At 48.2% G+C, this 18730-nt stretch overlaps 1 protein-coding gene across 1 annotated transcript in view; it reads left to right on the forward strand.

Annotated features, from left to right (window-relative positions):
- The first annotated feature begins 2146 nt into the window (after window positions 1-2146).
- The window catches only part of frem1b (Fras1 related extracellular matrix 1b), a 45069-nt gene continuing 28485 nt past the window's right edge, over window positions 2147-18730 (forward strand). The window contains exons 1-13 of the mRNA XM_061239411.1: window positions 2147-2398; window positions 3161-3255; window positions 3692-3990; window positions 5041-5243; window positions 6000-6317; window positions 7382-7490; window positions 8168-8299; window positions 12707-13051; window positions 13765-13907; window positions 14652-14848; window positions 15329-15419; window positions 16077-16244; window positions 17642-17850. Coding sequence (XP_061095395.1) covers window positions 2165-2398; window positions 3161-3255; window positions 3692-3990; window positions 5041-5243; window positions 6000-6317; window positions 7382-7490; window positions 8168-8299; window positions 12707-13051; window positions 13765-13907; window positions 14652-14848; window positions 15329-15419; window positions 16077-16244; window positions 17642-17850 — 2543 coding nt within the window. The 5' untranslated portion in view covers window positions 2147-2164. The remainder of the gene's footprint in view (window positions 2399-3160; window positions 3256-3691; window positions 3991-5040; window positions 5244-5999; window positions 6318-7381; window positions 7491-8167; window positions 8300-12706; window positions 13052-13764; window positions 13908-14651; window positions 14849-15328; window positions 15420-16076; window positions 16245-17641; window positions 17851-18730) is intronic.

Below are 18730 nucleotides of genomic sequence, written 5' to 3' on the forward strand. Positions count from 1 at the left end.
ACATGCTTCACAAAGTTATTTCCTCTTACCATTAGAGACTTGGGCTCACACTCTCAGAAATGAAGGTACAAAAAGTGCCTAAAATGCTTGTCGCTGGGGGCAGTACCCTATAGGTACATAACATTGCACCCCGTAGCCACCATAAAATTGATTTGTCCTATTTTGCATGGAAAACGTACTCATTTGTACCCAAAGAGCACATGAAAACTTTCGGGCTACATTTTGGAAATTTGATCCTTGAAGAACGAAAATGTACCTCCACTGTTACTGAGCGCACAGAAATAAGAGACGATATTTGTAGGTTTTGTAGGTTTTGTTTTGTCTTCCTCCTTGCTCATAACGGCTGTCCTCACAGACAGGATTCGTTAGCACCGAGGCTCCTGGTTTGTGTGGTTAGCACCAGGGCTGCTGGTTTGTTTGGTTACCACCGAGGCCCCTGGTTTGTTTGGTTAGCTCCGAGGCTCCTGGTGTGTGTGGTTAGCACCAGGGCTGCTGGTTTGTGTGGTTAGCACCAGCGCTCCTGGTTTGTGTGGTTACCACCAAGGCCCCTGGTTTGTGTGGTTAACACCAGCGCTCCTGGTTTGTGTGGTTAGCACCAGGGCTCCTGGTGTGTGTGGTTAGCACCAGGGCTCCTGGTTTGTGTGGTTAGCACCAGGGCTGCTGGTTTGTGTGGTTAGCACCAGGGCTCCTGGTGTGTGTGGTTAGCACCAGGGCTCCTGGTTTGTGTGGTTAGCACCAGGGCTCCTGGTTTGTGTGGTTAGCACCAGGGCTCCTGGTTTGTGTGGTTAGCACCAGGGCTGCTGGTTTGTGTGGTTAGCACCAGGGCTCCTGGTTTGTGTGGTTAACACCGAGGCCCCTGGTTTGTGTGGTTAGCACCAGGGCTCCTGGTTTGTGTGGTTAACACTGAGGCCCCTGGTTTGTGTGGTTAGCACCAGGGCTCCTGGTTTGTGTGGTTAACACCGAGGCCCCTGGTTTGTGTGGTTAGCACCAGGGTTCCTGGTTTGTGTGGTTAGCACCAGGGCTCCTGGTTTGTGTGGTTAGCACCAGGGCTCCTGGTTTGTGTGGTTAACACCGAGGCCCCTGGTTTGTGTGGTTAGCACCAGGGCTCCTGGTTTGTGTGGTTAGCACCAGGGCTCCTGGTTTGTGTGGTTAGCACCAGGGCTGCTGGTTTGTGTGGTTAGCACCAGGGCTCCTGGTTTATCCTCTCCGCTCAGACTTGGGGCCCCGTGACGTCTGAAAAGCCGCGGCCCCGCTAATGTCTGAGCGGATAGGAAGTGACAAGGCCGCTCCAGTTCACATCCCCCTTTGATCCCTTCACTGATGTCACTTCCACCGCCAAAGTGCGGGGGGTCACGCTGATTAACCCCTTGTTTCCTGCAATACGCTGGTCTAATTGGGACGTGGCGACTGAGACATTTCCCCCAATGTAGGCTATTGAGTCCTACTTTTATTGCTTGCTGACGTTTCTGGGTCAGTCGTGAATTAGGAGTATTGATGAGCCACATATATGGTTTCTATAGGTTTTTTGCTGCTTTGTTTAATGTTATTTCATTTTGTATTATATAAATTATATATAAATATAAATATAAATAAAATATATATTATATAAAAGCGCATTACAATACATCCAACACTCTCAGAAATAAAGGTACAAAAAAGCCCTAAAAAGGTACAACTGCTTGTCACTGGGGCGGTACCCTATCGGTGCATACAATTGTACCCCCTAGCCAGCAATATATAATTATTTTGTACCTGTTTGCTTGGAAAACATACTCATGTGTACCCAGAGATAACTTTGCTGTTCTTTAAGGGTACGTTTTGGGTAATTTTATCCTTGAAGAACAAAAATGTACCTTCACTTTATTGTGACTTTATTTCTGCGAGTGAAGACAGAACATGCATTTGTTTGATTGAAGAATCAAATCATCTCTGCTGAGTGTGACTCTTTGGTGCCAGCAGATCGGGGTGACAGATGAAGAAAAATTCAGTCGAGGGCGTTGAGGACATCTGAAGTACTGTCAACACTGAACAGATTAATAATCCGGTCCAAAAGATCAACTGCAAGAGGACTAACGGCATCACCCCCTCAAGTCACTGCACCAAGTCCAAGCTTTTCAATTGGCAGGAGACGAGCGAGGTCAGGTGGATCCGGAGGTCTTCCGTCATGGAGGTCTCGGTCCTCCTTCGAGCGCTCCTCACCCTGTGGACCGTCTCGTCTCCGTGCCGGGCTGAGAGTCTGGTGCGGCTCAACGCGGGCGTCCAGGTCAGCAGGGGGCAGTCTGCGTACGTTACGGAGAAGGAGCTGCGCTTCAGGGGCCTGGGCGAGCGGGACTCCTGCAAGGTGGAGGTGGTGCTGAACGAACCCGTGACTCAGCGAGTGGGAAAACTCTCGCCGCAGGTAAAAGGGGGGGGAACATTGCTACTGACGGTCGCCATTTTGTTTTGTTTCTCCACATAATACTCGCGCAGGGGTCGGCAACCCTGGTCCTGGAGAGCCGCAGGGTGTGCTGGCTTTTGTTTCGTTAAAATAAGCACAACCGATTCAGACCCAAGAAACCAGGTGAGGTGAGTTAACTGTGCAATCAACGGCTTTCATTGATCAATTAATGCCAAGTAACAACGAAAGCCAGCGCACCCTGCGGCTCTCCAGGACCAGGGTTGCCGACCCCTGCACTAGCGACAAATATATGTTCCAATGAAGATTTTTTCAATTCAAATATTTTATTTCATTTGAATTGAATGTTCTTTATGTTAAGAGAAATATTTTATAGAGCTCAGAGAAGCCAAAATTTTAAGTCCTCACAGGGTCATATTTTATTGAGGATGCAGGATCTCACAGAAATACAGTTGAGCTCTCGATGGAAAATTAGGGAATGTTGTTTCTGCAGGTGCTCAAAGTCTAAGGGCACTGACCTTGAGAAGACACAGCAAGCATTCGGTTCATATTTAAAGCAGTAAACCGCCTTATTCTGAACAACAGGCTCACTGGCTTCAGGTGGTAATCATAAGCGATGCCAGGCCCGTAATGTACTTAATTATCAATCAAAATCATGCGTTTCAAACACAAATTGGGCCCCTGTTCAAGCCCCATTAAGTACCAACACGGTAAATCCCCTGTTGCCTAGCTACAGCAGCAGACGAGTGTTTGTGTGTTCCCCAGGTGTTCGACTGCCATTTCTTACCTGACGAGGTGAAGTACATCCACAACGGCAGCCCTCTGCTGGAGGAGGACACCGTGATGCTGAGGATATACAGGTGGGTATGCCACAGTCCTCTGTCCAACGGTTATGCCATTATGGACTGAGGCGCCCCATAGAAAACCCATAAAAAGGCCAAGGAATCACAATGCATTTCAACGGTCACGTGTCTTGAAAAATGGTCATGTGATCAAATACACTGCAAAAGTGACAGTCTTAACCATTTTAGTCTAAGATTTTATTTTCTTTGTCTCAAGTAGAAAATACTAGCTTGTTTTAAGATAATGTTTGCTTGAAAAGTTAGATTTTCTGATGTTTTTCTTACATTTTCAAATGTTAAATTAATGTCAAATTTTATATCATTGGCAATATGTATTTAATTTTAGCAAAGTAAAAGAAAAATACGATTTTAAATCTCAATATACATTAAGTAAAACTTGTTATTTGTTATTTATTTGTGGTGTAATTTGCAGAGTATTGTTTGTCTCCTGAAGGTTCACAGAGTCCGAGACGTTTCTGGAGACCCTCCTGCTGAGGGTGCGGGTGGTGGAGCCCCAGAACAGCCTGATCCAGCTGGGCGCGGTACCGCTGGAGGTCCCCGGGTTCTACCGCCTGTCCAACGCCATCGACAGCAGCGTGCTGACCTTCCAGAACCGGCCCGAAGTCATCTGCACCGTGCGGCTCCTCACGTCCGAGACCAACGCCCCCGCGCTGGGCCAGCTGGTCCGAGAGGACCCGTCTCAGACCGCAACGGCCAAAGACGTGGAACAGCCCAACACAGGGCCCAGGAAAGGTAATCATGCTCCATTCATGCAAAAAACGGCTGTCTTAACAAGTGTTTTTAGTCTTTTAATGAGGCTTAAGATCTTATTAGTAGAGTATAGTTGTTAGTAGAGTATTAGTACAAGTAGAAAATAAGTTTGTTTTAGGGGGTGTCTCGGTGGCGCAGCCTGTAGAGCACTGACCGCGTGCTCATTGCGAGCCGCGACGTCGGCGGTTCGAATCCGACCGTCCGACATTTGTCGCATGTCTTCCCCTCTCTCTCGCTCCCATTCTTCCTGTCTCTCTATACTATATACTGTCCAATAAAGCTGAAAAAGGCCTAAAAAAAATATCTTTAAAAAAGAAAATAAGTTTGTTTTAAGTTGCTTGACAAGTTTGCTCGACAAGTGAAATTTTCTCACCCCATTGGCAAATCTTGAAATGAGTCTGATTTTATCACCTCATTGCCAGTTTTTTTTTTGTCACATTGAGCAAAAAGGTTATAGAATATAAAGTCTAAATATTAGACTACGTTAAGACTGACTCTTTTTTTGCATTGTAACAAGAGCTTTTATTTCCATTATTATTATAGGTGTTACTGTTTGTGCTAAATTATTAAGCGATTAAATTTGTGGTCTGAAGTGAAAAATGAGAGCTACAAAATATTTCTTCAACAGGAATCAAACGCAGACCATTTTGTTTCTCCGTCAAAATAAGAGATTATTTTTCGCACCAGCTTCCATCGGCAATATCGCAGCTTTACATCTGGAAAAATAATTCATGTCAAGAAAACTTTATTTGACGAAACTGGTTTGTTTTATATTGAAAATGAGCTAAATGTGCTGTGAAAGTCCATGGTCTACTGCCAGGACGCCGGTCTGGTGTGCATCAGCGATCATAATGTGTATGAAACAGGGCATCGCCGATCAACGACATTATATTTCGGCGGATTAGGAAACCGAACCTGCTTTGCATTACGGCGCGAGGAGTCGGCTTTTCTTCATGTGTTTCCCATCAGGGACGTTCGAGTGAAATGTACTGTTCCTTACGCCGACTTTCTCACAACAATGTCCGTCGACAGGAAGGCAGACCGCCCCCTGTCCCGGCAACAAGGCCTGCGGACACGAGGCGAAGGAAGTGCGCTTCCTGAAGACGAACTGCGACGAATTCCTGACCTCGGCCCTCAAGTACCAGCACCTGAGCCCCCCCTCGCCCGAAATCGACTACATCCCCATCCGCGTGGAGCTACGGGACCACAGCTCCCGCGCACTTTTAGAGGCAAGCGTCACCCTGGAGACGATAAAAAAAAAACGGAAATCACAGAATACTTTCACCTAACACTCACTGTGATGATATGCATCCATGCAGTGGACAATCTTAGAAAACAAAGACTGTCTAAACCAGTGTTTTAGTCTGATGATGAGACTGAAATTCTTATTTTTTTCTCTCAAGTAGAAAATATTAGCTGGTTTTATGTTACTTTACTGATATTTTTTCACCCCACTGGCAAATCTTGAAATTAGTATAACTTTTCTACCCTGCTGAAAAAGACAGCTCAAGCTATGTTTTGAAACAGCTGGTAGCTGGTTAACCAGTTCAGACCAGCTCCCCGCTCAACATGGTTTGACCAGCTCCAGCTATGTTTTGAAACATGATGGTAATTTCAAGCTGGTCATAGCTGGGTTTTACAGCAGGGTAATGTAAGCTTGTTAAACATGTCTCGAGGACATGACTCACAGTCAGCCTGTAGGGCGGTCTGTAGTGTAGTGGTTAAGGTACACAACTGGGACCCGCAAGGTTGGTGGTTCGATCCCTGGTGTAGCCACAATCAGATCCGCACAGCCATTGGGCCCTTGAGCCAGGCCCTTAACCCTGCATTGCTCCAGGGGAGGATTGTCTCCTGCTTAGTCTAATCAACTGTACGTCGCTCTGTATGACAGCGTCTGCCAAATGCCATTAATGTAATGTAATCTAATGTAACAGTCTAGAGTAAGTATTGAGAAGTATTGATAAGTCCTGATCTCTGTGTGTCAGATGGAGAGCGTCTGGATCCCGGTTCTGATCCACGGCGCCATGCAGAACCAGCCCCCGCACGCGGCCTTCATGTCCATGTTCATCCTGGAGGTGGACCAGTTCATCCTCACCCCCCTGACCACCGCCGCCCTGGACGCCAAGGACGACGAGACCCCGCGCGACCGGCTGGTCTTCAACGTGACCGCTGCCCCCGCCCAGGGCTACCTCACCCACCTGGACGACCACACCAAGCCCGTCACGTCCTTCACCTGGCAGGACCTCAACGAGATGAAGATCGGGTACCAGCCCCCCAACAGCAGCTTCACAGGCAGGCAGACCTACGAGGTACGGCCGGGAGAACGGATTCTGCGTTTCTTCAGGACTTTGGACCTACGTATACTGTATATTCCATCTTTAACCCTTGTGTAGTCTTAACGTGTATACTCCCTTGGCCTAAGGGTAAATAATGAAAGAAAAAACCCCTGAAAGAAAGCAGCTTAATTGGATTTTAAACCCCAAATCTATTTTGCATGAAGAAACAATCTGTCATCACAACCTTGTCATCAAATTTCAAGTAGAAAAAATATCATGTCGGGGGGTTTTCTCTGCTGTTAAACATAGTGGCGGGTCCTTTTTTGACCCATAAGACGACACAAGGGTTAATCATACACTCTCAGAAATAAAGGTCCAAAGAGCGTCCAAAAAGCTATAAATGCCTGGCGCTGCCCTGGGGCAGAGTGAGGCCTGCGCATTTTACACCTGATTAGCAAACACATGCAGGCCACCCCGCATATGTTTCTCAAACCGTGCGTCCATCCTAGACGCATGCTAAACATGTGGCGGGGGGTGAGGGGGTGGGGGGGTGAGGGGTGAGGGGGGCTTGTCTTGGGGTCTTTAGTGCGTGGGTTTCAAGGTCGCGGGGACCATCTGATCCGTGGCCCAAAAAGCCTGCCATTTGTTTTGAGAAAAGGTCCTATCCCACACTAGGTAGTGAAGGAAAGAAAAGTGTCTAAAAATGTACAAATACATGTCCCTGGGGCAGTACCATACTGTAGGTATATAAAATTGTACCCCTAGCCAGCAATATATAATTAATTTGTACCTTTATTGCTTGGAAAACATATTTATTTGTACCCAACGAGAACATTACCGTACATTCAATTTGATCCTTGAAGAGGTGCAAAAATGTATCTCCCCTGTCTACTTTATTTCTGTGAGTGTAAAAACCCTTCTGTGTTCTAGTATTTCTTTTATTTAGAAGTTGAGTCTCAACCAATGTATGTATGCTGTGCAGAACAAATCCTATAGCACTGTTGTGGATGAATATGACAAGTTGGTTGTAAATTTGATCATTCTCAGACGATCTTGTACGATTGGTATAGTGCGGTTTGTCTCTGCCCGTCTCCCAGGTGGAGTTCCAGGCCATCGACAGCTCGTTCGCAGCCAGTGACCCCATTATGGTTCACTTCTCCGTCAGGAACGCCGAGACCAACGCCCCACGAGTCTCCTGGAACATGGGTGAGCTGAACCCTTGTGTTGTCTTAAGGCGCAAAAATTATCTTTTTTTCAACTTGAAATTTGATGAAAAAGTTGAAGTAGAAATGAAATTAAGTTGGTTTATTTTTCCGGGGTTTAGTGAAGGTGGGTCATCTTAGGACAAGGGGAGTATACAGAATGTTAAGACTACACAAGGGTTAATATCGATGCGCAACTCCACACAAGTGCCTGAAAAAGGAACAAATGCTTGTCACGGTACACCATGGATGCAATTAATTGTACCCCTAGCCAGCAATATATAACCAATTTGCACTTTTTTTTGCTTGGAAAATCTACTAATTTGTACCCAAAGAGAACATAACTTTTCTTTCAGGGTACATTTGGGGAAATTTGATCGTTGAAGATCAAAAATGTACCTCCACTGTCACTGAGAGCGCGTATTCCACGTGTCTAGCAGAACGGCACCCTTACGATTCAGGAAAGACGCTGCTGATTACATCTCTGCAGTTATAGTCCGTTCAGCTCAGTCTGGACACACTCAGACCATGCTGTAGACGTTTTGGATTATGGTTTTATTATTTTCGAGCAGCACCTTTTTATGATTACCCGAACAGAAATATTTTTTTATGAGAGACCGTAACAACGTAATTCAAAACACAGACTGCGGATTCTGAAGTAGCGTTATATATTCGTTCCAGGGCTGGATCTGTTGGAGGGCCAGTCCAGGCCGATCACGTGGGAGAACCTGCAGATCGTGGACAAAGACAACATCGACGCCGTGCACCTGGTGGCGGTGGACGGACCGCTGCACGGCAGGCTGAGTGTCCGAGGTGAGAGGCCCTGATGCTGGGCTCCAGGCCTGGTCTGACATTACTGCTCCAGGCCTGGTCTGACATTACTGCCCCAGGCCTGGTCCGACATTACTGCCCCAGGCCTGGTCCGACATTACTGCCCCAGGCCTGGTCTGACATTATTGCCCCAGGCCTGGTCCGACATTACTGCCCCAGGCCTGGTCCAACATTACTGCCCCAGGCCTGGTCTGACATTATTGCCCCAGGCCCAGTCCGACATTATTGCAGTGTGTGACTCAGAGGTGTGGGGTGACATTATCTCAGGTGGTAAGAGCAGTATGAGTGAAAACAGCACTGTAACAAGGCCCCTGTCTATTGGCTGCAGCATGCACCCCATTTCACTGAAGGTCCTGGTTTATAATGTCTTGTGGTCACATTTGAAGCAATATAACCATTCTCATGTGAGCGTATTGAGCTGGGGCGACATTGGCTCAGGAGTTAAGAGCGGTTGTCTGGCAGTCAGAGGGTTGCCAGTTCGATCCCCCGCCCCGGGTTTGTCAAAGTCCCCCCAATTACTCCGGACGAGCTGGTTGGTGCCTTGCATGGAGGCCTTTTGCCGTTGGTGTGTGTGTGTAAATGTGTGAATGAGAAGCATCAGTTGCCCTTGCTGTTGGAAAAAGCGCTATCTACGTAAATGCAGTCTGCTTACCATTTACCATAAGCTACCATGAGAACACGGTTATATTTTTTAATATGCGACCACAAGACATTATAAACCAGGACCTTCTGCCATGAAACAGGGTGTGCGTGCAGTAGCCAGCAGACAGGGGCCTTGTTACCGTGCTGGTGGGACAGGACGTTTATCTCAAAACAAACGGCAGGTTTTTTGGGCCACGGATCAGATGGTCCCCGCGACCTTGAAACCCCCGCACTAAAGACCCCAAGACAAGCCCCCCTCACCCCCTCACCCCCCCCCCCCCCCCCGCCACATGTTTAGCATGCGTCTGAGATGGGCCACACGGTTTGAGAAACATATGCGGGGTGGCCTGCATGTGTTTGCTAATCAGGTGTAAAATGTCCAGGCCCCAGTCACGCCACGGGCCCTTTCCCGCGAAGCGGTGACGTCTGTCCTTCCACCTCAGCGCACCGGGGGGGAAGGCACACGGCCCCCGAAACAGAGCAGATTGCGGCGACTTAACGCCATTTCACGCCCCTCTGCACACAGGCCAGGCCCTTCTTATTCCTCACTGAGCACTGCGCTGCGGAAAACGGCTGTCTTGACGAGCATTTTCCGTCTCGTAATAAGACTTAAAGGTACAATAGGCAAGATTTGTGTGTTAAAACCTTGCCACAAGACCATTGTAAATCCCTTCCTGTCACTGACATGTTGACTCACCCTCTGCCTGTGTTTTATAGTCCTTAAATTTGGGTTTTAAAATATGCAGTTGACGGGCCAGAACTCATCATACAAAACTTTGTATAGCTGCACAATAATTCAAGCTTATTGGTTGAAAATTGGTTCTAATTGCCACAGCCAATGGCGTTTCAACGTCAGCGCATTCACAGAGAAGGGGGAGGGATAAACGGTGTTGTGGCTTGAGCGTGACTGTTGACTGTTAGAATTACAAAATTACCTATTGTACCTTTAAGATTTTATTTGTTTCTCTCAAGTCAAAAATATTAGTTTGTTTTAAGTTACTGCTTGCTTGGCAAGTGGAATTTCCTCACCCCGTTGGCAAATCTTGAAATGAGTCAAACAGTTTTCACTCCAACCCTAACACAGCACACCTCACTCAACAGCGAGAGATCTGCTGCTGGTTAGTAGAATCCGGTGTGTCAAATTAGGATTTAAATTAAAACCTACAGGATGGTATATCTCCAGGAACAGGGTTGGGTGAATGTTGCTTTACAACATACATAATATCGATAATATAAGAGAATTAAGATTTTTTATATTCTGCCAAATGTAAATGTCACCTTGAAAACTCAAACCCAAATTGGTGCTGCGGGCACCAGATAATGTCCATAACGTGGGGCTCCAGTGGGGTGCTAATGCAATTCCCAGTCCCACCGATGCTCCAGTCCCACGGATCAGTGCGGTTCTCCAAAGACTCGTCCCCTCTTCCAGGCCCATCTGACGAACAGCAGTGGCTGCTCAAACAACACAACTCCATCCCGGGCCCACGGTTTCCTGTAATCGTTGTTTATGTTTTTAGGAAAAGAGCATATTGATTCGTTGACCTCTTAGAGGACGGAACGCGTTCAGTTCCAACAGTCTGGCTTAAAAAAGAAGCTCAGCGCGCGCTCATTTGGCGAAGCGTGTTCGGGTCGGGACGAGGAACGGGTCCAAAAACACGCCGTCTCCGCGGAGGGGTTTGGCTCGGCCTGGGAATTGCCCACCCCGGACCCCACGACTCGGGACCGGTCCGCTGGGGACCGTCCCCTCCCGTTGGGTCGGTCCAGCGCCTTCAGCCAAATGGAAACCTGCCTGGTCCTCCTCCTCCCGGTACCCTCGGCGTTGGGTACCTGCGTCGAGCGAGCTCCTGTTTTTTTTGGGCCCGATGCCCACGCAGCCACCTTTGGGCCCAATTACCCGGCTTTCTTCTCCTCTCCGTCGGACCTGGAGCCGGCTCCCCTGGTAAAGTTGCTAATTAGGTTTGGTGTGGTGGCCATTCATCACTCAATCTGTCTGGCGACCGTGCCCTTCTGTCTCCCTGGCAAGCCGCGGCATCCCGTCCGTACTGTTGGGCCGGCTCCGCACGCGCCCGCCTGGGAAGGCGGCCATTTTCTCTCCCCTCATCGCTTTCATCGATGGGGGACGGGACGGGAAAGGGAGCCAGCGCCTGTGCCTTTAGGCGAAGACCAAAAATGTGTTATTTTTCACGTTTTTTTTCATCCAGTCGACGGGTAGAGCAATTAATCCACGGAGTGCTCAGTCGAAAATATTTTGAAATACGGAGAGACTTTGTTGAGCAAAAATAAAGCCATTTTAGGCAATAAACAACAACAACAACAAAAATATAGCAGAGTGAGATGAAGTTGGCTGTGATATTCTTAGGGACATATGGCTCATTTAAAGAGAGCACTGTCCACAGGGTGGATGTACAAATTTATACGAAAAGCCATCGCATATGCATGGCTGCCCAACCCTGTTACTGGAGCTCTGCAATCCTGTACTTAGGTACTTCCTCAAATCAGCACACCTCACTCAACAGCTAGCGATGTCATTCAGGTGCTAATTAGTGGAGTCGGGGTGTGGTGGAGAAATTAGGGTCGTGTCACATCTTGTGTTTCTGTCTGATCGTTTGTTTCTCTCCGTTCTGTGCCTTCGCTTTGTTTAAATGTTCCGTTTCACTTTTTTTCCTGTCACGTCCCCTGCCTGTGTGTCTCAGTTTGTTTCCTTGTTTCTCCACCTCTGTGCGCACTCTGTGTAAGTGTTGTTTTCCATATCTTCCCGTGGCTTCTCGATCTCCCAGCTTCGACCTCTGCCCGTTTTTCGGACTTCGCTCCTACCTTCTCCTCATTGCTCTGGTTGCCTGGACTCGACCACAAAACCGCTTGGCCTGTATCGCCCTGTTTGCCGTGCATTGACCTGATTCTGTGGAACTCCCATTAAGGCCTGTTGTGTAAAACATCTTAGTGTCTGCGAGTAGTTCTGATTGGTTCCCTTCACAGGTTAAAATGAAAACCTGCATGATGGTAGATCTTCAGGCGTGGGTAGTATACACTGCAAAAAAAAAAAATTGCTAAATGAGACAAAAATATTGCCAATGGGGGTAATTTCTCTCATCAAGCAAACGTAACTTAAAACAAGCTAATATTTTCTACAAAAAAAATATAAAAGAATAACTAAAGTCGTATTACAAGACTAAAAATGCGAAGATGGTCATTTGTTGCAATCAAGTCAAATTTATTTGTATAGCACATTTTCATACCCAAGGCAACTCAAAGCGCTTTACATAACACATAGAAAGACATTCCATAAAAGTGTTATTAAGTAAATTAGAATGAATAACCGTATAAAATGCCTCACGGTGAAAGTCCGTGTTCAGTGCTCTTGCCTTCCTCTCTCAGGGGGGAAAGGCTTCATGTTCAGTGCTCTTACACCCTCTCAGGGGGAAGGGCTTCATGTTCAGTGTTCTTACACCCTCTCAGGTGGGCAATGCTTCATGTTCAGTGCTCTTGCATGCTCTCTCAGGTGGGCAAGGCTTCATATTGAGTGCTCTTGCATCCTCTCAGGTGGGAAAGGCTTCATGCTCAGTGTTCTTGCACCCTCTCAGGTGGGAAAGGCTTCATATTGAGTGCTCTTGCATCCTCTCAGGTGGGAAAGGCTTCATGTTCAGTGCTCTTGCATGCTCTCTCAGGTGGGCAAGGCTTCATATTGAGTGCTCTTGCATCCTCTCAGGTGGGCAATGCTTCATGTTCAGTGCTCTTACACCCTCTCAGGTGGGAAGGGCTTCATGTTCAGGGTGCGAGACCTCCACGACGGGGCGGTGGTGTACCACCACTCGGACAGCGACAGCTCCCGCGACCACATCGTGCTGCGCATCACGGACGGCCGGCACAGCATCCGGCACAAGTTCCCCGTGAACATCCTCCCGAAGGACGACACCCCGCCCTTCCTGATCAACAACGTGGCCTTCGAGGTGCAGGAGGGCGGCTCCGTGCTGGTGGAGGAGTACATGCTCCTGGCCTCGGACCTGGACTCCAGCGACGACTACATCCAGTTCCAGCTCCTCACCTTCCCGCGGGCGGGGGAGGTCGTCAAGAGGTCGTCCCCGCAGCAACCGGGTCAGTGTGGCTTCACGGTGTCACCAAGACAGTTAATCTGCAATATTTGGATCGCTAGCTGTTGATGTTTTGGGCAATGTTATGGGGGCTGACATTGGCTCCAGCAGTAAGGGCAGTTTGGAGGGTTGCCAGTTTGATCCCGCGCTGGGTGTGTCAACGTGTCCCTGAGTACGAAGTCGAAGCCCGTGTTGCTCCTGACGAGCTGGTCGGTGCCTTGCATGGCAGCCAATCGCCGTTGGTGTGAGTGTGTGAGTGTGTGTATATGAAAGGGTGAATGAGAAGCATCAATTGTACAGCCCTTTAGATGAAGGCACTATATAAATGCCAACCATTTGTATTGCCATGATGTTTTGGAATTCTAAAGCAATGCTGTTAGACAAATTAAACAGCGGTTGTTCAAAGTCAAAATATAGAAATTTAATTGAAATTGTTGAGGAAAGGACCAGTGTGATAAGGTACAATTTATTACATAGTGTTCATAATACATCAGCATGGCGCTTTCTCTGCAACAAAGCAACAAGCTCTCTGATATATAGGGTATACTCTGCATTCTACATCAAAACTATACACATGGCACATTCTAGCAAGCATGCATCTGATTGATTCAAAAGTCATCCTGTAAGTGTACATGGTCTTCCACAAAAGGACAGGACATACTGTAAATGGTGTGTAACTCCACTGACGGTCCGTGGTGATGGTGTAACTCCACGCAGGTGTGCCAGTGAAGACCTTCCTCCAGAGAGATCTGTTCCAGGGCCTGATCTACTACCGACACCTGGGCGAGGAGGTGTTTGAGGACTCCTTCGATTTCATCCTGTCTGACAGCCACCAGCCCCCAAATCTCTCCCACAGACAGGTGAGTGCCGTGCCAATGGGCTTTTAGGAAGGGTCGCCAAAAATAAAAACCTTGACAAAATGCCATCAACAAAAAAAAAAAAAGAATCTGGAGTTACATTTTACATTAAATTTTACATTTTAGTAATTTAGCAGACGCTTTTAATCCAAGTTCATAAGTTCCTTCAAATCCATAGTGAAAACCATCAAATCCATAAATAGCACAACTTGCATGTAGCGCAGTCATAAACAGAAACAATAGTCATAGTGGTTGCAGATATTTTAAGGGTATAGAAGAGGGATCACTGGAGTTCACAAGACATGTGATTGTCCTGGAACTAGGTGTTATGTTCAAACAAGACCACAATTGAGCTTTTCTGCCACGCACGCCAGTGGTACGATTGCAATCGATGCGTCATCATTTAATCACAAACTCTTCTGTTACAAGTGATTGCACATTATCTATGGTATCTTTATAAAATGGCTAGGACAAATCTTTGGTGCACGTCAGGCCAAACTCCCCCCTTAGCTGTGATAAAATGTACATACACCACGTCCTGGAGTGAGTTATTGCTGTTATAAAATGGTCAGCTTGGAAGCTGCCATGAGCTTAAGCGTACCTCGGGAGAGAATCCTGCAGGCCCCATTCGTGGTACAGGAGCAAGAAGATGTTTATACTGAAAAGGAGGGAATCACAGCTACAGTGAAACATGGTGGTGGTGTGCTGTCCCCAAGATTGCACCAAGTCTCGCTCTGTTTTCTGCAGTCCGTGGTGATCCACGTGTCTCCGGTGAAGGACCAGCTGCCGGTGGAGGTTTCCGGAAGCGTTCGCTCCATCACGGTGCGGGAGACTGAGGTCGTCCGCCTCACCCAGAGCCAGCTGCACTTCCGAGACACGGAGTCGCCCGACACAGATCTCCTGTACCTCATAACCCAGCCCTGCTTCAGCCCCACCGCCGTTGGGTACGCGCATCACACTCTGAATCTGTGAAGGAAGAGAGACTGTAGCTTATTTGGTTTGTTGATTGAACAATCAGAGGAGAAGTCGAACACACTCACATACGGCAGAGACTCTAGTGTAAGTGCAGAGAATACAGGAATTCAGTCAGGATATAAGGTCTTCAAAGAGCTCATTAGTTGATTGTGTCAGAAGACTTCTTTCACACAGTGATTGATCACAGACTCCTGACAGAGACAGGCGTTTCTGGCCCTTATTTTCATTACAAGCCATTTAAAATGCATGTAAGGTACATATTCCCTTTTGATATGTGCAATTTTCTCTCACACCATCCTGCGGAGGGACTGAGGAAAGGAGCCCGTCCTCATTTTGTCTAAAGATCTGAATCCATTCTGCCTGAAAAATACACAAAATAGAGGAAATCGGGCAAATACTTTTTCACGGCACTGTAGATAGATACTACACTCGAGTCTGTCCTTTTGCAGGTTGCTGGATGCTGGCCGCCTCTTCTACACCGACAGCACTTCGTCTGTGACGAAAGACCCCACCGTTCCTGTTCTCAAATCCTTTACTCAGGTATCAAAGTAAGAGCGGACCTGGGTGAAATACAGAATCGTTTTGGATACAAATACTTTTTTATGCCTTACTGAGTGTTTTGGAACTTATGAACTACTCTCAAAAAATGTCTTCTGGACCTCTTGGTTGGCTGAATTGCACCAGGAAGATCGATCGAGCACAGAAACGTATTTGAATTCAAAGCATTTACATGTTTGACCCAGGTCTGGCAGTAAGACATACTGTATGTGACAAAATGGACAACTGTGGGAATGACCAGTGGTCCTTACTCTTACCACCATGAACTGTAATACACTTATACACTTAAAGCTGCAGCAGGTGCACCTCTGTTAATGACTGTAAATGATCCTGGAAGTATCCGTCCCATTTCCCATGCCAAAAATAAAGAATCCCAGCACCTTCAAAAAACTCACATTTCTAAATTTTCGCATTTCACCGCCTGGTTATTGTGTGAAAATTAGTTTCAGCGGAGAAAACATAATTGCTGTCTCTGTAGAAACTAAAATGGAGGAAAAGTTTAAACAAATGAAAGTAAATCGTCGGCATTTGCGACTGACGGCCTGTCAGTATTGTCAGTATTGTCTGTAATGTCTGTATCGCGGCGCGATTCCTTCCTCTCCCCTCTCCCTGCGCCCCCCCCCCCCCCCCCCCTTGCAGCACGCGGTGAACCACCTCAAAGTGGGCTACATGCCCCCGCTGCAGGACGTGGGCCCGGACCCCGTCCTGGTGCAGTTCGTCTTCTCCGTGAGCGACCAGCAGGGCGGCGCTGTGCGCAGCCTGGTCTTCAACATCACCGTCACCCCCGTGGACGACCGACCGCCCGAGGTGGGTGTGCGCGCGGCGACGATCGCAGCCGCCCCCCCCAAAAACCATCCATCCATCCATTATCTTAACCCGCTTATCCTGAACAGGGTCACAGGGGGGGCTATCCCAGCATACATTGGGCGGAAAGGCAGGAATACACCCTGGATAGGTCGCCAGTCCATCACAGGGCACACACACACCATTCACTCACACACTCATACCTACGGGGCAATTTAGACTCTCCAATCGGCCTAACCTGCATGTCTTTGGACTGTGGGAGGAAACCGGAGTACCCGGAGGAAACCCACGCGAACACGGGGAGAACATGCAAACTCCGCACAGAGAGGCCCCGGCCGACGGGGATTTGAACCCAGGACCTCCTTGCTGTGAGGTGGCAGTGCTACCCACTGCACCATCCGTGCCGCCGCGGAAAAAACCGAGTTTCTTAAATAAGCCCCTAATGCCATTCAGTGTCAGTGACACCTTCCGGGTGCAGGCGGCTGAGGCTGACAGCTCAGGTATTGGTACTGGCACAAAACACTGTGACAGGAAGCTCTAAGAGCGCCAATTAAAAAGTATTAACTTACGCAGAACTTCACGTGAGGGCAGACTTAGCGTTTACTTTAACGCGAAGGGTGAGTCATATCATTCGATATCAGGTGAAATCTGATGGTGTTTCTATGAGCTTCCTGCACCAGTTCCTGTTTACTTGTACTGCCTTTCTTTGAAGGATTGCTTGATTATGTACATGGCAACTGTGAGGACTTTTTATGCTTAATGCTTATAATCTAATAACAACTTTGCTTTGGGTTTGAATCCTCTCTGTGTGAAGTTTGTATGTTGTTCGCCTGGGTTTACTCTGGGTACTCCGGTTTCCTCCCAAAGACAGGTTCAGTGTGCTCCTGCCGTTGCCCTTGACCAAGACACTGGCCTCAGAACTGGAGTTGGTTCCAGGGCGCTGCACTGTGGCTGTTCCTAAGTGACTAGGATGGCTCAGAGGACAAATTACCCCACAGGGGGTTCAATAACAGAACCCAGAATTATTTGCAATTGTTATTTTAAGGCAATGAAATGCATCCTCTGCATTTAATCCACCCGAATTACAGCCATAGCACGGCGCCCAGGGACCAGTTCTAAGGCCAGTGCCTTGGTCAAGGGCAACGGCAGGAGCCACACCAAGGGAACAATTTAGAGTGTCCAGTTAGCCTAGCCTGCATGTCTTTGGACTATGGGAGGAAACCAGAGTACCCGGAGGAAACACAGGGGGGTGGGACATGCAAACTCCACACAGAAAGGTGGGGCTCTAACCCAGGAGAGCTCTAACCCCCTTCTCGCTGTGTGGCAATGGTGCCACCCACTGCGCCATCGTGTCTCCCTTTCAACATGTATAAAGAGACTGCTCCCATTCACCCCCACAGATTTTCACCAACGCCCTGCGGGTGGAGGAGGGGGGCGGGGGCTTCCTGACGGAGGAGCACCTGCTGGTGCGGGACGTGGACTCCCGGGAGGCCCAGCTCAGGGTGCGGCTGGACGCGGCCCCCCGGCACGGGAGGCTGGAGCTCCAGGGCCTGGTGCTGAGGGAGGGGGACTCCTTCACCCTGCAGGACCTCAAGGCCCTGCGCCTCAGGTGAGGAAGGCCTGGGGCCGGGGGTCCCCCTTTTCTGGAACATTCTGGATCCCCCTTTTCTGGAACTTTCTGGGTCCCCCTTTTCTGGAACATTCTGGATCCCCCTTTTCCTGAACATTCTGGGTCCCCCCTTTTCTAGAACATTCTGGGTCCCCCTTTTCTGGAACATTCTTGGTCCCCCTTTTCTGGAACATTCTGGGTCCCCCCTTTTCTGGAACATTCTGGGTCCCCCTTTTCTGGAACATTCTGCATGATCTGTGTTTTGAAAACGTAAACTCCCATGTTCCGAACACCAAGTTAGCTCACCATGTTCCGAACTGTGCAACGTTCATGACGAATGACAAAAAAATTACTTCCAGACCAGCTTTGGTTTTTGTGTGTATGTAAAGTGTAATTCCTTCACGCTTCATAAAAACTTGGTATGAGTCACATACATGATCGATTTCAGCATACAGTGACATGGTAATGCTGATCCACGGTGACACTGTGGTGGGGAAGCTGTTGCTAATGAGGGACCCGGGCGGACTTACACGGTGGTGTTTGGACCATCGTGAGCTAACACAGTCTTCCGAACACAGGGACGTTGTGTAGTTATTTGTTGTTTTCTCTATAATTACCATTTAATGGACATTAACTTCTAGTGGAAGTGGCCAGTTCCATGTGTTCTGTTCGGAACATGGCGAGTTTGCACTAAACTGGGGGGACAATAGCTCAGGAGGTGCTGTAAGAGCTACTGTCTGGCAGTCAGGAGGTTGCTGGTTCGATGCCCGTTCTGGGTGTGTCCCTGAGCAAGACACCTCACACCCAATTTCTCCTGATGAGCTGGCTGGTGCCTGTGAATAGCAGCCTTTCACCATTGGTGTGTGAATTGGTGAATGAG

This window comes from Conger conger, chromosome 4, assembly GCF_963514075.1.
Source record: "Conger conger chromosome 4, fConCon1.1, whole genome shotgun sequence".
NCBI lineage: Eukaryota > Metazoa > Chordata > Actinopteri > Anguilliformes > Congridae > Conger > Conger conger.